Source organism: Crocodylus siamensis, chromosome 10 (assembly GCF_052110815.1).
Source record: "Crocodylus siamensis isolate JL-2025a chromosome 10, ASM5211081v1, whole genome shotgun sequence".
Lineage (NCBI taxonomy): Eukaryota > Metazoa > Chordata > Crocodylia > Crocodylidae > Crocodylus > Crocodylus siamensis.
The window spans coordinates 8,659,855-8,684,864 of NC_143404.1; the positions used below are offsets into that span (position 1 = coordinate 8,659,855).

Consider the following 25,010-nt stretch of genomic DNA (forward strand, 5'->3'; position numbering starts at 1 on the left):
GCACATGGCAAGAAAAGGAGGTGGGCTGCCTGCACTACAGACGGGCGGTACATGTAGCTGGGACAGGGGTTGCAGGAGCTGCCTGTCCCGGGAGGGGTGATTGCCTATGTGGCCAGGAGAAGGGAAGAGCTGGCCTGCCCATGCTGTGTACACAGTGGGGATGGTACTGGGCAGTGTGCATAACAGGTGGTCCCCATGGCATGAAGCATTTGGCTGCCCAGAAGTTGGACATCTCTGCACTAGATCATACAGAATTAAGAGGTTTCACTGGTCAGTAAAATCTATCCTTCCTACTTACGGAACAAAACAAATATAAAAATAGAGACAGTGGCTATATACCATTGGAGTGGTGGACAGCATTGGAGGCTACAACCTTTTATAACCTTTAAAAATCACAGGCGTTTTCTTCCTTCTTGCCTCCATAACCCTTTACAACCTAGCATATTTATCATGAGGATGTACATTGACAGTACACAGTAGTGGTTAATAGCAGCTAAATAACCATGGAAGAATCTTCATTGGAAATAATACTTCAAGTGATTTAATAAAGTTTGGGCAGACACTGCCATCTAAGGGAAGTGTGCTAAATTACTCATTAGAAAACACCAAGCTGTTGCTTGTAAATCAGCAACATGAGAAGGATTAAGCCATTTTCCCATTATACATAAAACAAGATTACTATGAATACATCTATACAGAAATATTAAAGCTACACAAAATCAGAAGGAAAAAAGTGCAGCCGAGGATTCACATTTTTAATCCTTCAAATCAAGACAGTGAAAGTTTTATTCTTAATCTTAATGCACCGTCATTTATCTGCATCTACACAAAGCAATCATTTTATGAACCTACTGAATAATAAATTGTAACATGCTGAGAACTGCCACTGGGGCCCCTCTTCTTTAGGAATGTTTTATTAACGTAGTGCTTTAGCCCCAAGAGTATAAAAATATCACTTTATTCCTTTTTGATTCACTGTAATATTCTCCCCGTTTTCTTTCAAGGCAAACAAGAGGTTAAAAACATGGTATTTTGCCCTGTTCCATAAAATAGCTATTGTCACTGTGATTTTTTTTTTTTGTTCTTCTGCCCCAGTTCTGCTCTCACTTGTACTGCTGTAGATAGCAATATGAATATGACCAAAATCAATGAAGTGACAGTGGTGTATATGAGACTAGAATTAGATCTGGTATCTCAGAAAACACAGATTAGTGCTTTCATGCATGCTCCTTTACACCTAGCTGGCATCAACATTTTACATTACCCTTAAATTGTATGAGAGTACTATAAAAACAATTATTGTAGTTTATACAGAAGAACGGAGAATAAAGCAATTCGCTGACAATTTATCAGCATTTTCTGCTGCCTGAGTGACTGCAGAGGGTGCTGTTAAACAGGGAACCTACTAGTTTGAGAGAAATGGAAGTTCACCTAATGTAACCAGCCAGAGATTTGTTTGCACAGATGGCATGTAAACTCCAACAGGGCATATGAAAGGATATCATTGTTAGGAGACTAATACAGGAGCCATAGATATTATTCCTCCTTGTATGCGGCACAAATTCAGAATTAAGCTCCTAATGTTCATGTCAAATACAAATCACAGAAAATGAGGGTTGAAGGGACCTCAGGAGGTCACATCTAATCCAACCCCCTACTCAAAGCAGGACCAGCCCCAACTACATCATCCCAGCCAAGGCTTTGTCAAGCTGCACCTTAAAAAGTCTCCAAAGATGGAGAGTCCACCACCTTTCTAGGTAACCTGTTGCAATGCTTCACCACCCTCCTAGTGAGAAAGTTTTTCCTAATATCCAATATGATTTAAAGGATTATTTCTGGCACTTTTCAGGTTTTGGAGGTCTTGACAAGTAAAGGGATATGTAGGCAAATGTGGTACCCACTGTGCGTTTAGAAATTACTTGCACGCAGCATTGTATAGAAGAATCTGGGTTTTTTGGACGCACCCGCCTTTTGCACGAGTTGTATCCAGAGTCCCTCGAACAGAATTGCTACGTGCTTTCCCCAGCGAACAAAGGGAAGTACTGACCGATTCCAAGAATCACAGAGATATTCTGCCAACCAGTTAATGAAATGCCAAATCCTTCACTTCCCAAGTACAAACAGTGGTGTCACTCAGCCCTTTTAAAATTTTTAAATTTTTAAAATTTCAAATTTGAAAATTTGCTCCCAACTCCACAAAAGGAAACTCTTCAGTTCACAAAGTGTTGTAAGAGGACACTGAAAATTTCAACCCTTTCCCTATCCCCCATTTCAAAAACTGGTTTCAAAGTAGAGATGCCTTGAAAGCAACCCTTTCTTAGGACCAAGTTTGACATTGGACACATTGGCCTTTCAGTGAAAATTTATATTTTTCATGGAAAAATGTTCAACCACCTCTATTTCTGTCCCTTAGCTTTTAAAGGAACTGCTGTGCATGGATGCTGTTTAAGGCATGATCTTTTAAGGTCCTGAGAACTATTGACTCATCCCTATACAGAATCAGGCCCTGGATGCATGCTTTGTTTTTTTAAATAGCTCACCCTTGGACCTAATCTACAACAGTAAAGCTGGTAATGGGAGATATGTGGAGTCCACCGACAACAGGAGTCTTCATGATTAGGGGTAACAAATTCCCCCACTTTTCTCCAAATAGCGTTAAATCCGATCGCTGCTCTGGTTGGAAATACACAGAGGGGAAGGATTTGTTTGGAGATGCAGTGGTAAAACTTGAATTTTCTTTCCAATATATACTGAAGCAGTCTTTGCTCCCTGGTCCTGCAGGGAGCACTGTGGACTAATCTCACTGGAAGAGATCAGCCAGTTTAAGTGAGGAGGGTAGCAGGGAATGAAAGAAAAGGCAAGGGTGGAAGGCCTGAAACACCAGAGAAAACAGACCAGACTGCTTTTCATTTTCAGCTAGAAACACCAGAAGAGTGAATCCTATCCCCTTCAGTCTCCCATTTCCCAGAACAGTTTCAAGTTTCAGCCTCTGCAAAAAAATAAGTGGATAAATAAAGTATAAGGAAGTAAGGATGCTGTTGGGTTTATACTAGCTCAGCAATCAGAGTGCAGGCTACGGGTTCATAATCTTGCCTTGGAAAGTCTTCAAAAGGTTTGGAGGTGTTTGGACCCTGGGGAAAAGTTGCAGACTTTTTAAAAAACACACACACAAACCCACACATACACAACCCCCCCCCCCCCAAAACAAAACAAACAAAAAAAGCCACTCATTTCACCGCCAGGATCTGCCCTACCAGAACATACCAGCAGTCATTCAGGTCTAATGGATAGTGCAAGTAGACAGGATCATGCTCTGGATGCTTATTGCACACATACCTATTTTTAGCCCCCAAGTAGGGAGTAAGGTGTGGGGCGAGAAAGTGGACATGTTTGGAAAGGGAAAAGTTTATGGAGGGTACAGACTACCTACCAGTGCAGAAGAGATAAGCCACCTTCTTTGCACTCATGGAAGTGTGTTGAATGGGTTATGCTAAATATAAGACTCATTTGTTTTCCCTATTGCTGGGTACAAAAAGGAGTGCTCCACTGCTCTGGACCCTTCGTGAGCCTCTCTAGCCCTCTCTCTCAAGCCTTTTATTTCCTTACCTAAAAGGAGGAACCGGAGTTTCTAAAGAGCTCACCCTTGCAAAGATCCACTCTTCTTGTTCTTCCTGATGCTTAAGTTAGAGCCAAGATCTTTTGACAGTCCATCTCCAGCTTTCATGAGGAAATCCTGCCCTGTATCTGTTTCTACCTCCCACCCCCAGCACATCAGGCTTCTCAACACCTAGGAGCACCTAAAAACAGATCATCTCCATCTTTCTCTTTGTAGCATAAGATCCGCTAAGCTAACCCATCTCCTTTATCTCAGCACTCAACACACCCCAGCCAGCTCTAAGCCCCCCTCTGCAGCCAAGAAATATAGCCCAGGCCTGTCCGTAAGTCCTATTTACACTCACATGTAGCCAATTAATTAACACCCTGTTAAACTGCACACCTGCAGCTGCTTTATAAAACACTGTAGCGGTTGAGTATTCTGCCTTTACTTGGGCTGACCTGAGCAGTCTGGGATGTGAGAGGGGTGATGCTGAGCAATTCAAAGCTGTGTGGCAGACCTGGCACCTCTCCTGTTAGAAGAGCCTGTGGTATGGTCTTGCTCAGGCCTTTGTGAGTAGGCTCCTGTGTGATCTGCTCCATATTTACACAGGCCCTTCTTGGGCAATGCAGGGCAACTTGAGATGCAGGCTTAGCTCGGCTCTGAAATACCTCTTTTTTTTTTTTTAAGTGCCTTCCCACAGCATAGGATCCTCAGCTTTAAGTTGAGCACTAGGCTCCCTATACAATGATGGGAGGAGTTGAGCACCTGGAAAAGAGCTGCAAATGCCAGTATACCAAGGCGGTGGCAGCCTCCCCCAGCTAGGAAGAAGTGTTGGAGGGCTGGGTCCCCCACTGACACCTGAAAGGCAGGAGAGAGGTTTCTAGCTCTACTGGGATCCAGAACTGAAATGTATCTCAAGCCTGACACAGGCACTTGACTCTTTCCCACATTACATTAAAGAAGTTGCTTTCTTCTTTTTTTCCTCTTTTGTAGTTTCCTACCCTCTTCCCCTTATAAACCAGTGGTTAATACACCAGCCTGGGATGTGGGTAGCCCAGGTTCAGATTCTGCTTCAACCTGATTTGAACCCAGCTTTTTACCTCCCAGAAAAATGCTTTGAACACCAGTCTGAGAGGAGACCTGCAGTGTGGCTTTCCCAAGCCCTCCCCATGGAGCTATCTCATTTTGTAATTAGTAAAATATCTATAGGAGAGGACACTGGAAGCCAGATCTCGAAGGAGGATGCTCTAAGCATCAAACTTTGGAAGTTTCTTACTGTCATCCTAGCCTCCCAGATATCCAGTTAAGACTCATTTGGTGTGGGGGACAGGGGTGGTCTCTAAAGATCTTTGCTCCAAGAAATACATAGAGCAACCACATGAACATTATCACCCACCTTACCTTCACAGATGTGTTGTGATTATTTGGATCCAAGTACTGAGCCAAAAAATCAGGCGTGATGTACTGATGTTGCAGTTGCGGTCTTTGAGCTGAGCACCACACTCTGCCTGTGACTTAATGTTTTATGAGCTGTTAAGAGGCATTTCACTCCTTTAATTCAATTCCTGCCTTTGTTATTCAGTTGGCTTTCCATTGTCAAAGGCATTTTCTTATTCCATTGAAAAACAAAGCCAGGCCTCCTGGGGAATGCTGCGTGCTCTCCTTTTTATGCTATTTTTCCTTATTTGGTGGAGACAATATTGTCAAACAGAGAACACGCTTGTTGCTTATTGTTGAAGATTACTTTTAATCTGGTACTCACAGCTGAAGATATTTGGGACCGATAGACCCACTGCTAAGGCAAATAACCCATTTTAGAATATTACATTACTGAGAGTGCCATTCTCTGCCATATTCAAGAGAAGGAAGCCAAGAGTGTGATCCTTATGCAAACACAATCTTAGGAGAGCAACAAGAGTTTTTTTTCCTCTGTTCTCCTCTCTGGTCTCTGCTCTGAATTCCTGTGCTGACAGTAGCTTTTACAGCACTCACCTGCTAAGATTGTTTCTTTGGTAGCTTTTATAGTTTCATAGTTGATGTTAGGGCTGGAAGGGACCTGAGCAGATCATCAAGTCCGACCCCCTGCCATGGCAGGAAAGAGTACTGGGGTCAAATGACCCCAGCAAGGTGTTTGTCTAGCCTTGTCTTAAAGACCCCCAGGGTAGGGGCCAGCACCACTTCTCTTGGAAGTTGGTTCCAGACCCTAGCCGCCCTGACCGTGAAGTAGCGCCTCCTGCTGTCTAGTCCAAATCTCCCCTCCGCCAGCTTGTGACCATTATTTCTAGTCACTCCTGGCAGTGCTCAGGGGAACAGTGACTCCCCCAGTGCCTGCTGGTCCCCTCGAACTAGTTTATAACAGGCCACAAGATCCCCCCTCAGCCTTCTCTTGTGGAGGCTGAACAGGTTCAGGTCCCGTAGCCTCTCCTTGTAGGGCCTGTCCTGCTGCCCCCAATCATGTGAGTGGCCTCCTCTGGACCCTCTCCATGTTGTCCACATCCCTCCTGAAGTGCGGCGCACAGAACTGGACGCAGTACTCCAGCTGCGGCCTGACCAGTGCCACATAGAGGGGGAGTATCACCTCCCTGGACCTGCTCGAGATGCATCTGTGGATGCACGACAAGGTGCGGTTGGCCTTCCTGACTGCATCCCCACGCTGTTGGCCCATGTTCATCTTGGAGTCAATGATGACCCCCAGATCCTTTTCCACCTCTGCACTGCCGAGAAGGGAGTTCCTCAGCCTGTAGGTATGGTGCCAGTTGTTCTTCCCCAGGTGCAGCACCTTGCACTTGTCAGTGTTGAATCCCATCCTATTCTCATTCGCCCACCCCTGTAACCTGTCTAGGTCCGATTGCAGCCTATTCCTCCCTTCTAGTGTGCCCACATCCCCCCACATCTTAGTGTCATCAGCAAATGTGAACAGGGTGCTTTTTACCCCCTCGTCCAAGTCACTGATGAAGATGTTGAACAGTGCGGGCCCAAGGCCCGAGCCCTGCGGGACCCCACTGCCCACGTCCCTCCAGGTCAAAAATGACCCATCCACCACCACTCTCTGGGTGCGGCCCTCCCGCCAGTTGGTGACCCAACTGACTGTGTGGGTGTCGACACCACAGTCCCCCAGTTTCTTAATGAGAACGGGGTGAGAGACAGTGTCGAAGGCCTTACAAAGGGTATCTTACAGGGACAGTTATTTCCAGTTGAAAATTCCCTTTTCATATGGTGTGCCTTCACCACCTAAAATTTGAGCGCGCAGATCATCTGCCTGGCTTTTGTTCTGCCAACACATGATGCCTGAGGGTGCCTCAGTGGTCAGCAAAATAAGCTCCCTCTTCAGCCACGAGGCCCTCTGCGTGGTGCTGCAACGTAGCGCTTCGCAGCTGGGCCCGTCCTCGCCAGCGCTGCCCTCCACCAGCAATGGACAAGCGCGCAGGCAGGGGAGAGCAGCCCCCACATTCCCCAAAGCAGCCCCAAGGGAAGGGCATGGGTCTCCGGGTCGAGTCCCAGCCCGCGGCCCTGCCAGGGCTCTGCATGGAGCAGCCCCCACACCCGCTCACCGCCGCGCACGGAGCCTCTGAGCACTTCTTCCCACCCGCCCGCCGATTGGCCAGAAGGCCTATGCATTTCATTTCAGTACTAACCACACATCCCTTGCTCCTCATAAACCATACAATGATTTTAAAACATGTTTCCGTGCTTTCTAAATCGCTCCATGATTTTGCTTCTGGTTACTTATAATCCTACAGTCATACTGAATGCTGTTCCAGATATCTCATCTGCGTGTCTCTGGCATGAGCTTCCCCTCAGTACCAGGGAGTCTGTGTTTCTAAGCATCTGCCTTGATACGTGTGCAGTTATTTTACGTTCAATCTGTGCATTCAGGTGTCAGCCAGCAGACACCACTGATGGACTGGTTTTAAATGGCCATGGCGGTTGTAAACCCCTTTTTCTATGTTTGACATTGTATATTATATACAAGGGAAAGCTATTATCTTTTCAAGATAAAAAAAACCCCATGTTACATTTTCTTCATCACTGCTCTGGCTTTTTGCCTAAGTCCATCAAGAAAAATAATGTCAGGTGAGTAAATCCGAACCTGATTGAATTTCAAGCGCTGCTGCTGCACAAAGAGTTGGATTGATATAAAGATTTTACAATGAGATGCTTCCCAAGGGAAGTAGCTGAGCTGTGTGGGTGGTGGGGAGCATAAGAATAAGGCAAGTTCAACATTTCCAACCTCAGTACATCTAAACACTGTGCAAAACTTGCATTTGGACATGGTACAAAATAGCTAGTTACTAAAACTATGCTTGAGATTCTTGTTTTCAAAGCCAAGGACATTTGGGATGGAAAGAGACAGAGAAAAAGGAAGAGAATTGTTCTGGTTCAGGAATTTCACTAGAGAAAAGCTTATTTGGTTTTCTTATAACTTTTCAGCTAGCTCTTGGTTTTTGGAGAATCGAGGGCAGAGAGATTTGGACCCAGGTTGCAATTAATCCAATGTTCAGAGGGGGCGAGACGAAAAATTACTGTTTCATTCGCTCTCTGTTCTGCAACAGCGGCACATTTTGCCTCATCTCAGCCCCAGGTCTGGGAATATCCTTTTTTGGATGATCACGCCACGCTTATGCCCAAGTGGTCATAGAAATGCTGCTGTCCTTGAGCTTTCAGGTGGTTTAAGTTGTATGAAGACATTGTCTCTTTTTAAGTCAGACCAGTGTTTTATCAGAATGACACTGGATATTACTCTCCGAAGATGCAGAGAAATGTTTGCCGCCTACCAGAAGGAGTCAAGTTATGAAATGTCATCCTAGAAAAAAGTGAATGGAAAAAAAAAAATGCTCTTTTTTTTTTCTAAGCCACTTTTCTATAATGCTTCTTCATTTATGCCATTTTCAGAATGTATTAATTCTGCTCTTCGTGTAACCATTGAATCTCTCAAGTCCCATTTCAGTAGAAGCCATTTGTATGTTGGGGGGAAAAAAAATCCGTGTCCAAATTCTCCTAAGGCCCCCTTTGATCCACCTCCTTTAGTGCTCAAGACAGCTTCCAGGTCAGTGAAAAAGCTGGACATAACTTGTGAAATTCACATCGAGGCATTAAATTGCACTAGCTAACAAGCAGAAACATCAGCTTCCTGTGTTTTTATGATTACGCAGTAGATGTTGACAACTGTGCTGCCTAAGCAGACAGTGCTTCCTCTGCTTAGGACAGGTACTAGACAAAATATCACTGTTTGCTAGAAAACTAGATGGATGACGACTAAAAATACATTTTGAATACTTCAATCCAAATACATCTCGGAGATGTCAATCCACACATCTTGGAGACTTCAGTCCAAATACTTTGCACCAGCCAAGGGAGGGAGCCCTATCCTCAAGAGGGGTCCTATTTAGTAAGGCATATATATTGAAACAGGAGAGGCTGAATAGCTATAATGCTATTTGTTGGAGCTATTTGCTAGAGACACCAGAGTTTCTTGGGACCTTAACCAGTTGATCCACTCTACAGCAGCTCTTAGGTTACTGTAATCTATAGGAAGGCCAGGGCTGGCAGAAAGCGAGCAAGCCAAAGCCACAACCAGATTGCACCCACTACCTCCAGCCAGAATCTAAACCTTCAATTCAGTCTTTCCCCTGGCTCCATTCCCTTTTATGGTAGTTAATTAATGTTTTCTAGGACATTATTGACTCCTGAATCTCCATAAGGTGTGTGATCCAGGTTGTCTATCCCTTCTTTCCCAGCCCCAATTCAGCAGTGGATGGTGCAAGAAAGGCTCTTCAGATGGACTTTGCCATTTTCTTCCCAATGTTGTTCCTTTCAACTCAAGCACATTTGAGGTTTTCCTTAACCTCCTTTGGTTAAGAGAATTTCCCCTCCTGTCTGTTTCACCTGATAACTGAGCTTGAAAAACATCTGTACCCCATTAGAATTATTGTTGGGTACAAAAAAACCCCCTGTGAATACAAAGGAGAGAAAAAGCGTTTGATGGCAGAGTCATGCTCTCATCCTGGAAGTGATCAGGCAACCCCTGCAGGACCTCTGGAGTTTCAGAGTTTAAAAACAGACCTGAACCTTCATTTCACATGGATGAAGCTGCTTTTCCTGCTTAAAAAACAAAAGCTGCTATGAATCATTGCTAGAATATGAAAGGAGCCAACATCTCTCTGTCACCTAATCTAGTAGCTTTTCTTTGTAACAAAACCCATCAGATGCTGTTATATCACTGTGTTACCACCCATCTAGAGCAGGGTTTATTGCAGCAGGCCACAGACAGTTGTCACAGATTTGAGGCTGCCAAGCTATTACCCATGGTTTGGCAACTGAGATGTTTCCCTTAATATATCGTTTTCCCAGAAACTGAACTACGATGGAGGACACTGGAAACCTGACCCAGGGCAAAGAGACTCTGTATACTGCACACCTGGTTTTGATCTCTTTTACACCAGTGCAGATCACGGGTAACTCTGCTGAATTATTAAGACTGCTGCATGGGATCCTAAGGTAATGATAGGCTCATCTAACATAAGGTGATTTATCAGGAAGTACCAGTCACTGTTCATATGGAGCCTCTTTGAATTGGTGACCACAGGTAGAGTTAAAAATAATAGCACATCAAGCCAATTATTTTTTCATAAAGATGAACTCGTTAATCCTCAGGATACCAGGAGAAGGGAGCAAATGCCTTGTATTGCCATTTGTAAAAGAGCATGTCCCTTTCTACTACTTGAAGATGGAATATCCATTTACAATGGCAATGCAAAAGTATCTGGGCAAGTCCAGAACGGTGAGACTTGAAGGCTATTCCTATGCTAGAAGGCTACTTTCCCAAATTTCACAAACTCCCATTTGGAAATGATGTATGTAGAATTACAGCCCACTTTCCTGCACCTGCCAAATGAATTGTAAGTGTAGTTTGTAGTGCAAGCACCTTTAAAAGCCAGGTTTAGAGATACCTGTGCTCAAATGCATGCCTGAAATTTGAGGCGTGAGGGAGGAAAAGTGCAAAAATTTGAGGGAATAACTCTCTGTACAAAAGGGAGGCTGGTCTCCCTAGAGACTTTCACCAAAGTGTCTTGAGATGGATGAATATGTTAAGCATAAGATATTGCTTCTTCTATTTTCTCCTGTTGTAAACTAAAGGTAAAAAAAAAAAAAAAAAAAAAGGAAGAGTTCAGATAAGTCATGGGCAGAAGCAATGGTGGAAGATTAATTTGTTTGCCTGGATTAATGAGTGTTTTTCCTACCTAGGACTGTCTGTACCTCATAAAACAGCTGCTGTTTTCATGCCTGAATGACCAGCGTATTCCTTGACAAGAAAGAGTGCTCTGCTCAAACCTCTAACTCAGAAGAGACGAGGCTAAACCGGTCTCCTTACTAAATGACAGTAGATGTTGCCTGCTAATTAATAACATGACTGAAGCCACACATATGGAAGGCATCATAGACAATTGGCATATGATAAGGATATGCCTAAAACCAGTGGGGGAGATAAAAGGAACTAATGGAATAAGATGGTATTGCAAAGCCTTCCTTATTACCTGTGCTCCGTGTTGTCACTACAGTTTTGCGGGTTAGAGTCATATTTTAAACATGTAACTTTGCATCCTTTTCTCCCGAGACTCGAGAGGCTGATAAAGGACCGAATAGTTAACTATACCATATGTGACTGCTCACCAGTGACCCATGTATGAAAGTGGCTCTTTGTATCTTAGAACTGACTGGGAACATGCTTTTTTTATGATCTTGAAGGCATACTAAACAGAGGTTGGTGAATAGGGAAGATTGTATTGTCCGTTTCTGAGATCAACCAAATATCCTGGAAACATGCCTGAGATACAAGCAGAAAAATCACAACGCATAAGGCAAACCTAAATTCTCCAGAGGAGAACACAATGGAGACACAACTTTGTACCATTGCCTGGCTTTTTATTTGCACCATAACACAATGCAATGTATCAAGAAAGAAGTCCAGAAATGGATACTGGCAATGGTGAGAAGAACGTGGAGACTCATCAGCTGTAGGTTGGTTTACCAGTGCCTTTGGCATGCCATTACATGTCTTCATGATCCACTCAGGCAAGCAGGATGTTCAACGATCTTGTTCTGTTTCATGCAAAGCACTGTGGGTCCCCAGTGAATGATGATGGGGCTGAAAAATCTGAGTTAAAGCAGTGTCACAGCTCCCGATTTACAGAAATGGATTTTTTTCTGGATGAAAGCCCTTGGTTTCCTAATGCAAATTATAGGTACGCTATGGCCCTATTTGTTTTAACAGTGCTTCTAAAGGAACTAACTGCTAGGGTGTGGTTTTTGCCATCTTTGGTGGGAAGCATCTCAGAGCCAGATCTATAACCCAGAGGGTGACAACCTTTCAAGGCAGTAGGCCAAGACAACACCACTCGCTCTGTGGAAGGCCAATGCTTTCTAACCCAGCCACCGCCCCTATTTCTCCTCACTAACCCCACACCGCCACATGTGCAAATCCCCCTCCACCATTACTGCAGCACCTCTTAACCTATTTTTGAACATTTGGCCACATAATATGAGTCTTTACAGATTAGTCCTATGCATGCTCTATGGGTAACCAGCTAACTTCAAATTATTTAATCACCTTCTGACCTCATTACAGTCACCGGCCAGGAGTCACGGTGGAGAATGTGGCAATGTTCACATTCCCTCAAATAGCTTTGCAAGCACAGTGTGAAATAGCAGCGTAGCCAAAGAAGCAAAATACAGTTAAGCTTATGGTTAATTGTGGAGTACAGGCCCTTCAGTTTTCTTACTGCGCTCATTAAAAGAGCGGGGCTCTCACATCAGATCCCCAAACTTCAGCAAATGCGACTCATGTATAAATAGAAATAAATTAAGATAATAACAGACCAAAGCCAAGTGGTTCACTACGCTGTGTATAGAGTGGATCCTGGCTTTCAAAGCATAGCGATTAATTTATTTTTGGTGTGTAATTACCAATTAATCATTTATCCAAAGACGCCATATTATAAATTAGTTATAAACAGGCCTCCATCCAAGTGCAAGAGCTCAACGAGATCTTTGAAATGAATGTTTATTCGCCTAAAGGCACAAAGGAAGATGTTTTTTCAACAAGTTGAAACTATGCATCTAACTGGAAAATGGTGCATGTTTGAAATCTGTGGCTTCAAAAAATCCCTTAAATTAGACCCTGTTGTAATAACCGGGCCCAGAGATGTATCCGTAGCTGCCCATAATCTGTCAGAGTTGCCAGTTGTTTAAGCATTTAATCTTTCATCGCCATCAGAGTCCTTGTTCCTAAAAATATACTTTTCTGAGTTTCTTTTCAATCCTGCCAGATGATTCGGTATTAAATAAACATTCTTCTCTAACAAGACACATGGCAACATTAACAATGACTTGAAAATAAAATTGCACATAATATGCTGGCTGTTTAGAAGAATGTCCTCAACACTGCTGCATAATATACCAGCTGTACATAGCATACTAATACTTAGCGATTCAAACCGTCCCGTGGGGGTACATCTGCCAGATATAAATATTAATGAAAGGGAATTGTGAAAGAAAGATTAAGATTCATTAATCATTATTATTATACAACATCAGGTGCTAGGCTGGGCAGCTGTTTGGAATGAGACACTGTCACCTTGACCTGTAACAATTAAATGAGGCTGTGGCAAGAAAATGAGGTCTTCAAAGGAAGGCATAAGCACGTTCATGCATAATGGGCGCTGATCAAAAGGCCACTGAAGTTGAAGGCAATGAATTTGGGCCAGGGTTACAGCCAATCTTTCTGTGCCACTAACAAAGCTCTGACTATTTAGAAAGGATGCTCTCCCACACAACGGCGCTTCCTTTCTCCCCTTCTGCTTGATCCTGCCACCTAGGCAGGGTCCTGTTTTTATGGCTTCAGGGTGTTGCTGATGAATTGCTTTCTAGTCCAGGAACCTGAGCTTCATCCCTGATGGTGCAAGTAGTTGCCTTAGCAGAGGCTGGAGACTCACTCTGCTGGGACATGGGAGAGAAGATCTTTCTAAAACTTCCATCAGGGGAAGGGGTTGAGAAGTGATTAGTCTGAAGTCAGGCAGAAATAGGGTAGGGTGCCAACGTTAGAGACTAACAGGTTGAGGATGGGACTTGTAGCTAGGAGAGCTGGTGGAAACTACCTTGGCTCATACAGAATCGGTACTCTGCGTACGCAGGGTGTGCTCACTCCATTAGCAGGGTTGCCCCTTTTGTCATCAGCTGTGGACACGCCATGGAGAGGGATCACAGTTGCTTTATGAAGCTGCAAACCCCTTCCATGGAGAATTTCCACCCCCATAATCCTTGCAGTCATAGCTATGAAGATATACAAGATCCTCATGATTACGTGGTAGAAAATAACAGGATGAGGGGCAGACTCCCTGGCTTACATGTACTAGCTCACATTCTGTATTCATTTTTACTGGTGCAATTCCCTTAGCTGCAATGACTCTGGATTTCCTAGAGTAGAGCTCAACCACCAACACTAATTGAGTCAAATTATTATTCTATTAGCTAGAAAATGTAGAGAAATTATGAAAATGAAGGAAGCTGAAAGATTCGTGTTCCAGTGGGAAACAGGACATTTTACAGCACTTCCCAGTTGGAAATTCTGTTACATAATCTGCAGCTGTCAAGCCTCTATTTTTCCAGGGTTGATAGCATATTGTTCTGAGGCATCAGCCATTTCAGAGCTTTTGAGTGGGAAAGAGAGCCCACAGTGGTCTCCACTTCACAGCTAAGCTCTCAGCCCCATTAGTGTCTCTTTTCAAAGCCTTCTGCCAAAAGTTTTTCCTTTTTCCCCCTCTCTGCTAGTTTCCTGCCTGATCCTATTGCCCTGTGCATACCATCCAATGATTCCACATCTTGCTGTGGCAGCAAGAGCTCATGAATCCAGTATTTGTAAAAATGCTGCAGCTGCAGCTAGTGTTCAAGCTGTGGGCCAGCAGACTGACTTGTTTTTCCTCCAGTCTCTTTCCTGAGCTCCTCACCCCAACTTGCACGTGGGTTGCTATACCAGTGCTGCTGCTCATCTCCAAGAGTAAGAAGAACATGGGAGCCCAGAATTGCATATGGACAAATATATATATATTAACCTATTTGTCCTCTGACCCTATCCAGGATGCATGCATTTCAAATATTAAACTACAACATTCCTATAAAGGGCAGACACCTTGTTTATGAGCGTGTCTTCCTAAAATCATATTTCCTTTAAAATATGCTAGTAGTAGGATCTAAGTGGAGTGCACCAACAGTAACAACACTGTTGAATAATATCAAAGGCTCAATCTTTCTCCCTTACGTAAGCTTTAAATTTCATAGGTTTGTTGTAGAAGCCAAGGCAATGTCTGGGGTATTTCATAAGAAGACGTCATTTTTTATGCCATCCCTATGACTGCAGTTCTCATCAATGTGTGTTTCTAGAGAAAGATAAAGGACTCAACAGTGACAAGGGAATAGAAAGATAAAAGGCTCAATAGTGACATGGGAATTTGGAGAGAGTAAAAGTGTTAGTTCTGGCTTCATTAGGTCATTGAGCTACTGTGGCTAAGTGGGTTTCATTCAGGCTAGGTGTCACTGCCTCCCACCTGCCTCTGGGCATGCTGCCCGCCTGTCTCATCTGCCACGCCTTGTTGGAGAATTAATGAGTTGTTAAATAAGGCGGGAGGCTGCCCATTTCCTTGCCCCAATGCCAAGGGTTGCTATCTGTGGCTCCATTCCTCCCCTACACCACAGCCCAAGCCTCGCAGATGGCATCCAGATGTTATCAGTCACACCAGCCCCCACCACTAGGCTTCAGAACCCTCCTGGCAGGACCCTCCTTTGACCCCTCCACTCAGGCGGCTTACGCCACCTTCATTTGGGCTGTCGAGCTACTTGTAGCTGGCTCCTCTCTTGGGAGTTTCCCCACTCAGGACCTTTGGCCATACACAGGCCCTGGCCTCGCCTCCAAAGCCAGGCGGGTTCCAAGCCCACAACTCTGGGAGCCCCTCGTGGTGGGCACCTGGCCCTTTTGACCTTATTGGTCCTGGCCCTAGCATGAACCAGTTGAGGGAGCACTCTATCCCCAGCCTCACTGGCCCCCCACTCTCTCTCTCTTGGTCCCCCTTCCTGGATGTGGGGAGATGGGGTGACTCACAACACGACTGGTGCTCCAGGGTCTCACAGGGGACTCTCACTTCCTCCCCTCCCCTCCCCCCCCCCCGGAGAAGCGAGTCATGGTGCTACTCTGAGATCCTCCTTGCGTGGGCTCAAGTGGCTGTAGCCATGCCTCGCCCCCTCTACCTCCAATGTCCTAACCCACCCAAAGGTGGGAGCTGAGTTTAAGGCGCCTTTCACCGGGATGGTAACTGGCCCAGCATTTCCTGGGGGCTCCCACACCACTGAGAGCCCCACCAAGCCACCCACTCCCAGCAGGGTACAGTTTTAGGTCATGCCCAAGACCGGGAGCCTCCTGACCATCTCCTACAGCTCCTGCCCTTACCTCCAATTGATACCAACAGCCCTGCAGTCAGGCAATATTGTTGCCTGGATTTCCAGCAGCAAAATGCCCTGTTTATATGGGCGCCCTGGATCCAAAACAGCTGCCCTAATCAGGCACCTGCCAGCTGCTGTCATCAGGCCCTTAAAGTGGTAGGAACAAAGAGTGCCCTGCCCCAGCTACCATTTTCTTTTTTTCTCCATTGGTCCATGCATCCGCAACTGGGACAGCACTAGAGATACTCCATGTGTTTTGAACCTCCAGGACTGTTTCCAGTAAAAAAATCTTTTGAATAAATCAACTGACTTTAAAAAGGAGCCAAATTCTAGATTTGCACCAATGTAACTAAAAGCAGAATTGAGTACAAGTTGGACATTTCTTTAATATGTTGGAGAAGGGGATTTCATTAGCCTGGCCACAGCTTGAATCTCTTGCTCTTTTAATGATCTTTTCCTTCTGATTCTTCCTGAGGCCTGGGTTCAATACAGTACTCCATGATTTCATAGTTTCATAATCATTAGGGACTGGAAGAGACCTTACAGATCATCGGGTCCAACCTCCCTCGGGTCCTGCACGGGGGCAGGAAGACTGCTAGGATCAAATGATCCCAGCAAGATAGGCATCAGTGCATTTTTTGAAGATTACCTTCAATCTTGTTCTGTAAACACATACAGAATTGAGGCCTAGAATTGGCAAGGATAGGAAAAATTATAAACACCATAGAGAAGTAGGGCTGGAAGGGCCCTCCAGAGGTCATCGAGTCCAACCCCCTGCCTGAAGCAGGATCATCCCTATCCAAACCATCCTATACAAATCCATAATTTAACCTCTTAGTAAAATTACCATCAATCTTGACACAACATAGGATATAACACCCAAACCTTCCACAGGTAAAGCCGCGGCAGCCAACATCCTGCTTCTGTACAAGTTGTTAATATACACTTAAGGGATCCCAGGTAGAAGTCCAGTCCCTCAGCTATAAAGGAAAGCAAAAACTCCCACAGCCCATACCAATCTGATCATGGGGTAAAATCCCGTCCTGACCCCAATATGGCATTGGTGTGACACTGAATGGAAGGGCAAGACTTTGTAGCCCAGAACCTCCAGCTTTGGTCCCAGCATGGACATTTGCATGCCAGTCAAAATCTCCAGCCTTGGCTGCAGCCAACCCCCAGTGCCTCTGACAAAGGTTTAAAAACAAAATTAAAAACAACCCCTGCATCTCCCCCTCCCCTACTCCCCCAGTAAAACTGACATGTAGCAGAAAAGAGGGGTGGGCAAGATGAAGAACAGAAATATCAAGTAAGACTGTTTTTTTTAAATTCCTTGTACCTGTAGGTTTGTTCAGACCATGTGTACATGCCAGCATGCATAAATATGGACAGCATATTCAAATGACCTAATCCCCTTTAAACCAAACAAACCATTGGAATGGACTTGATGCTAGTGCTTCAATCTGACCACTTACTCTACCACTTTAAGTTACATTTTAACATTCACTATAAGTACAGTTTTGAATGAAAGCCAAGGCATTTCATATTAATGAATCGTTTCCATTTCTCCCTCTTACTCTTTTGAGAAGAAACCTGTTTAAGCCTCTTTGTTTAATGCTGAGTTCTGTTCCTGTTTGATAAGTGCTATTTGCCAAAAGCTTAGTTTCTAACAGAGTTCAAAGTAAAGTTATTAAGTCACATACGTAGACGGAATCAGGATTTCAGGGAGGAGAGTGAGCTCAGCTAATCGCGGTCCTTGGATAGTGTGCATCACCATTGCAGTTAAATGGATCTATTTAGGTAGCTAATCTACTTTCTCTCATAGAACGAGTTCAGTGGTCTTCTGTTTAATATAAAATGTACTTTTCAACATGATCATCTTCACCTTCAGGGTCCAAGTTCACTCAAGTCACTGGGAACCAGTCTGTTGACTACAGTCAGTCTCATAAGGCCTGAAAACTGTTCTCAAGAAAATCTTTTCCAATCCCATTCATAAACAATGCTCATTAGGGGACCAATTCAATGTGCAGTGAAGTCAATAGCAACCTTTGCACTGATTTCAATGTGCATTGAATCAGTAGTTACCTTTCCTGCAGGGATAGCATTAGCAAAAACTGTGACAATGCCCTTTTATTTTTTCCCATCCAAATGAAGCCTAATACCCAGCTTTTGAGAAAAAGGAAGCTGCACTACAGTAAATCCCCACAGACACAGCTATGTTCATCATCGGTTTTGTTATGAAAAAGGCACATTTTGTTGAGGCTTGTTTGCCTTGTTTTACGAATTAACTCTGTGGATTCCTGAGATTAAAGGCTTAAATAAGATCAATGAAAACTACATGGTGTGCATCAAAGTAATTGCAGATTGTTTTGCAAACTCTAAAGGACCAGAATATCGAAATACTGAGGGCTTAGAGCAATAATTATGGATTTTTTCAAGTAGAAAGATAAAAGAAAATACACTATCACTGCACTAGGCTGAAATGAAATGTTTATCATTCCCAGCTGAATAAGACTTTTCCTTGGATAAGTAGCTCCATGATGTCCTCTCTAATGTAGCAATCTGATTCGTGGAGCAGTCTGAAAAAAGGCATTTGCTTTCTTGCTACAGGATGTTAACTATGTGGAAAAGTAATATAGTAATATATGCCTCAGAGAGTATAACATAAAAACTTCTAACTCCTCCATCCATCCTCCATCCATCCTCTCCTTATTACCTCTGAGCAAAGATGTATGGAAAATGTATTAAAGTCACGGGTTTAGTTAGGCTCCAGTGTCCATATGGCAAGATGTGATACACTATTTTGTGGTTTTTTGCTTAAAATTAGATTTTTCTGATCCGGAAAGGAAAAGCCTGTAATATACTAATCTTCCAAATCCTTGATTACTGCTGTACATTGTTCCCATAAATCATGCAGAGCAGCCAATGTGGAGTAGCTAATTTTGGACCTATCTAGTAGAATGGGAGAGACTTGTTGAGCTGATATTACATAACTTAGCTTCATTTAATCTGCTGAATTTATTGAAGTGCAAAAATTAACCTTAATATTTTTAGAACAAATCTGAAGTGTTATGCCTGATTTGTGAGCCAGAGCTCTGTCCATGCTAGGCTCATTTCACTGGTATTAGGCAATTGCATGGGATTTTCCACAGAACTCTCTCCCAGTACCCAGCACATCCACCTCATTTATGAAAGAAATAGGGGCTGGGGCCTCACTCTGTTGAACTATCAAGCAAAAGTACATCATTCTCCTGGTTTATTAGCATGCACAAAAGTAATCAAAAATCAGAGAAGCTAGCTGAACGGTGCAAGTGCGGATAGATGAGCAAATACCAATTGCTAGACAAATACTTTACACAACCAAAACAGAAATAATGAAAGTATAACTCAACAACCTATACGGCAACTCAGTGAGCAATTCTAGTGAAGAGATGGTAACATGTGCTACAGGTATTCCTCATACAGCAGTACTGAATCCATGGAGGACTGAAGGTCTTTCATTAGACCAACTCAAGTAGTTGGAGAAATTCTTAGCAAGCTTGCGAGTGCAAACATGCTTCCTCAGCCTGACAAAGGGTGTTTGTGCCCAAAAGCTTGCTAAGAAGAATTTTTCCAGCTATTGGAGTGGGTCTAATAAAAGAGATCAGATTTACCCAAAGCACCTTGTCTGCCCATGTCCTTAGACCAACACGGCTACACCCTACACCCCTGAGGACTGAATTCACTTTTTCTGTGCTAAATCCTCAGCTTCTCATTTAAAGGCAGCTGTTTGCTGCCTGTCTGAGCAACTCAAATCATCTACATCAGGGGCCAAAGATCCACACATGACTGTGTGTCTAGCATAGACCTGTAATTTAACCTTCATGCACTCAAATTCTCCTAGTAACGAGAAGGGACAATACCAAAGCTCAACCTCAGCCACTTATTTCTAACTAAAAAACCCATGGCTCTATTGAAGGCAGGATGGTCTTAACAAATCATCAGGTAACATAGGAGATTCGACACTCCCTTCATGCTCCCCAGGACTGTAGGAAAGACCCCAATAGCTCCAAGTAAATCATAGAAGGGAAGATTTTTTCCCCCTTGATCACTAGAGAGAAATAAGTTGATTTGCTTAATTTAACTCCAGACCTTGAGTGTCATGTGAGGCTATCAAGACTAATGCACGATCATGAAAGGAGTAAAAGCTGAAAAGACGCTTAAATTGGCAAAACAAGCGTAGTGCTATTCTAAAAAAAAAAAAAAAAAAAAAAAAAAAGGGAGCTGTCCCTGGCATAGCAGCAATGGGGAAAGGATATGGTTCATCAGCTGTGGGTGGCATCTCAAAGGTATAAACACAGATATCTCTAAGACATCCATGAATCTGGAAGAGCTAGAAATGGTTCAGGTGAAGATGAAAGAGGCTGAGGGCAACTGGATCTCCTTTGATTTAGACTGGCTGAGAATCTGGCCTGGTGAAACATTTCTCCATTTGCTTTGCAGGGAGGACTGCGTTGCAACACTCCACAACTGCAAAGCAAATGGCGAAATGTTTCACCAGGCCAGATTCTCAGCCAGTCTAAATCAAAGGAGATCCAGTTGCCCTCAGCCTCTGTCATCTTCACCTGAACCATTTCCATCTCTTCCGGATTCATGGATGTCTTAGAGATGTCTGTGTTTGTATACATTTAAGGTAATTGGGAGCAATTCAGTCATAGACTAAACAAGTGAACACAGATACAGGAATGGACTAAAATGGGCTCTGAAATATTCATTCATAAAGATTAGCCTGTCAAGAGCTTGCTTTTGACACTTGGCTTTGGCAAAAGAGAACAAAGCATAACAGAGGCGGCTTGTACGAGAAAGGCTTGTAGCTGTAGAGAGAAGTCTATTCTCCAGCCATTTCTACCAATGTTGTGACTGAAACATTGAAGGGTTCACTTTATTCTTTCTTTTTCACTGCCCGAATAGGTCCACGGTTCTTCCTTTTCTCCTGGCCACTGCTCATGCCACACCTCAGACGGACTGGCTGAGTGTTAACCACGTCATCCTGCCTGAAAAGCAAGTTCTGTCTGTAACATGCCAGATATCAGCTGTGTTTAAAAAGAAGAAAGCTCATATTGATAAAAAGCTGTCTTTTGTGGGATATAGGAAACAGCTAAAGTCCAGGTCACGATGCAAGGGGAAGAGATGAAACAATATTTTCCATGTATACTACTATGCAATTAAAAAAAACCCAAGTGGCCATTTGGGTGGATTTAACTTAATTCTTCTGTAAATGCTTGTTCTTCTGCACCCACTGGCAGGTTCTACTGTCTTCCATCTCCCTTGGTGCTGAGCTCTTCCTTCCCCCTTATTCATACCTTCGCAAATCTGGTTTTCAGGAACTGAATCCTTAAACAAGGCTGAGAACTCCATCTTAAATAGTAATACTGGAAATAATGCTCTGGCTGACTGGTTGACAACATTTAGATACAAAACATGCCCAAATCCTGACCTCTCAGCAGTCTGAAGTTCTGTTCTTTGGGAAGCATAGCTTTGACCTTCCTCCTCTTCCTTCTCTATGTCTTATCTCCACATCAAGTTCCACTGGTCCCTCAACATTTAGGCATACAATGCATCTCTGCTTCCTTGGCAGATCTTTAAAGAGAGTAGCTTCTCATCCAGGGCTCAGTATTTGCATTGATTTTGTGGGAGTATTGTTTTTTGCTGAGCCAGTAGTCATCATTATAGGATTTTAAAGTGCCTTCCTTGAACTGCTGCCCCCAACAGGCTCCCTGTCTCCTGTAGACAATGGTAGACAATTAGTAATCATTCTCAGCTCAGTGCACAGCGCATCCGGAAATCCCAGCTGGCTCTTCTTCCTGTTGATTGAGTGCTAACATCTTCCAGAGCTTCTCTTGCAGCAGAGGATCCATCCCAGGGTGATGGGCTTATAAGTTGCTCCTCCTCTGATCTGTAATATGGGAAGTATCCAGTGGAAGAAAAAGGTGGATCCAGAATTGACAATCCATTGAGGAACGTGATCTCAGAAGCACAGTTTTCAGAGATGCCGTCAGTTAATAGAGGAGAGTCAAAAGTCTCGACACTGGCCACAGAAGGGATGGTTGCCATCGTGGAAGGGATGGTTGCCGTCTCTGTCTCACAACTTTGCGGGAGGCTCTGAAAGAAAAGTACACATGACCAAGTTCTAGGGTTTGAAACTATGTAAAATAAATGGGAACTTTCCGATGAAATGATCCCCAGCATTGTGTCCGGTTCTGGGCACCACGCTTCAACAAGGATGTGGACAAGCTTGAGAGAGTCCGAAGAAGAGCTACCTGTATGATTTGAGTTTTAAAAGGCTATGAGGAAAGGCTGAGGGATCTGGGACTCTTCAGCCTGAGGACAAGAAGGCTGAGAGGGGACCTGGTAGTGGCTTACTGCTACACTAGGGGAGTACATCAAGCACTTGGTGAGCAAGTGCTCACCAGGGCATCTGAGGGGAAAACCAGGAGTAATGGCCACAAACTCCTGGAAGATTGATTCAGGCTCAACATTAGCAAAAACCTCTTCACAGTCAGGGTGTGGAGACTGTGGAATAAGCTCCCCCGAGAGGTGGTGCAATCACCTCCCCTGGAAACCTTCAAGAGGAGACTGGACAGTCACCTTGCTGGGGTCACCTGACCCCAGTTGCCCTCCTTGCCTGGTGCAGGGGCTTGGACCCAATGATCTTCCAAGGTCTTTTCCAGCCTTACAATCTATGAGTCTATGAATTGTGCTTCCTTATGCTAGCCGAATATCTATTGTCTGCAAATTAGAACCCCCAAGGGACTCAGGAAAGTGTAGCTCAGTGTTGTTCCCAAGCCCACCAGCTGCAGGTACCTCCCATAACACATAGGAAAAAGCTTCACATCACACTTCAGAGCCATGCCACAGGACACTTGCTGACCACTGGTTCCCACCCCAACAGTGGACAATTTCCCACTCCCAGAGACTGTTGGAGGGACAGCACAGGAGCAGAGGTTTATGAAGTCATTACAGAGCTCTCATGCTCTGCGTCTTCCCTTTCTGGATAGCTATGGTTCCCTCACACCCTGGCACAGAACAGCATCCAAAGCCTTGAGGAAGAGGGGCAAGAAAGGCCTGTCAAGTTCTCTTCCTCCTTCGGTAGGAAGTATACAGGCAGTATTTGTATGGGGGGTGCGTACACATGCGTGCACATGTGTGGCAATGTTCTGGACTTGACTTTTCTCAGCCCTGGCTCTGGGCACAAGTTTTGGGACCAAGTACAACAATGTGGCTGCAAGTCAATCACAATGGTAATGCTAGATTCACCAGAGGGAGTGCCTTTTGCACTACACAGGCCAACAAAAGTGGTCTTATGTAAGTAAGAAAGTCACTGCAACCTGTCAAGAGGTAGCCAAATGGCAATGTTCCCTTTCACTCCTAAAGCTATTGTGCCTGCCTGAAGAGCAATGACACAAGGAGACTCCTGGTGCAGTGTAGCTCTGTAACCCTCATGCTGCAACAATGACTTAATAGTCTGATCTGATGCTACTGAAATTTCCCTTTTGACTTACCCCATCAGTGCATCGAAAGGTAACTGCACAACCTTCTCCTCGTTTCCCTTGGCTTTTTGTGTGGTTTTCTTTCTCTTCTGCAGTAATGTTGAAAACATCACTTACAACTGGGTTGCAAAAGTGTTCTTCATATGTTCTGTAATGCGGAAAATATCCCATGGAGTTAGCCAAGTCATTTAAGGTCTCATCTTGTATAATGTTAACTTTGTATCCACCGAAGCCTTCTCTTTTTTCTAAATCTGCTCCTTCTTTTGATGTATGCATAGAAATTGCGGTGATAAAGATCTCCTCACATGTTCTGTAATATGGTAAATATTCAAGAGATGAAACTAGGTCACTTAAATCTGACAGATCATCAAAATCAGGAAGTGTAAGATTAAAGTCCTCGGCACGATCTTCAGTTAACTGTGGAAAGGATTTGGAGACCCCATGACAGGAAAATGGCTGTATGCTTTCATACTCTGCCTCCAGACTTTGATGGACAATCTGAAAGAAATTGTTACTTGATCAATTAAGAGGCAGGTTTGTAACAGAAGATGACCCTTATTTGTATAACTTATTACCTATACCCATTACCTATAATTCTCTGTGGCCTAATTCATCATCTCTTATATATGGATAATGAGTTAGGCAAATCCTCAAATGCCAGTGAGAATTTTCAGTCTTAATTGTCCTCAGCTCTCCTAGCTAATGTGCCACAGCAAGCCCAAGATTTTCAAGAAGGGGTACTCAATATTTTTCAGTGAAAAATTAGGATTTCAACAAAACAACATGGGAAACATTTCTGCTGTCATCAGAAAATTGTGTTGAAAAACTTAATTTTTTTTCTAGAAATCCTTCAGCTTTTGAGAGAAATATCTTGGCTTTTGATATTTCAATAAAAAAGTTGAAAATGTTATTAAAATAAAAACATGCTTTGCTCAGGCATGCAGGGATGAAGTCAGGGAGGCCAAAGTGCAATTAGAGTTGCAGTTAGCAAGGGACATGAAGGGTGACAAGGGTTTCTGCATGTATGTTGGTAGCAAAAGGAGGATCAGGGAAAGTGTGGGTCCCTTACTGAATGGGGGAAGCAACCTTGTGACAGAGGATGCAGAAAAGGCTGAAGTGCTCAATGCCTTTTTCATCTCAGTCTTCAGAGGCAAGGTCAGCTCCCAGACTATTGCACCGGGCAGCACAGTTTGGGAAGGAGATGAGCAGCCAACAGTGGGGAAAGAACAGGTTAGGGATTACTTAGAAAAGCTGGATGTGTACAAGTCCATGAGGCTGGATGGGATGCACCTGAGGGTGCTAAGGGAGTTGGCTGATGTGATTGCAGAGCCATTGGCCATCATCTTTGAAAACTCATGGCGATCAGGCGAGGTTCCGGATGATTAGAAAAGGGTAGA

At 44.0% G+C, this 25,010-nt stretch overlaps 2 protein-coding genes across 2 annotated transcripts in view; both read right to left on the bottom strand.

Moving 5' to 3' along the window:
* Positions 1–25,010, bottom strand: part of SLC25A48 (solute carrier family 25 member 48) — a 148,131-nt gene that overhangs the window by 49,087 nt on the left and 74,034 nt on the right. The gene's annotated exons all lie outside the window — the stretch shown is intronic.
* Positions 21,881–24,098, bottom strand: LOC149856201 (uncharacterized). The gene is made up of 2 exons (XM_090020939.1): positions 23,626–24,098; positions 21,881–22,225 (listed from the first exon to the last, which is right to left on the bottom strand). Exons 1-2 carry the CDS (start codon positions 23,887–23,889, stop codon positions 21,881–21,883), a joined length of 609 nt encoding a protein of 202 aa, XP_089877065.1. The 5' UTR covers positions 23,890–24,098.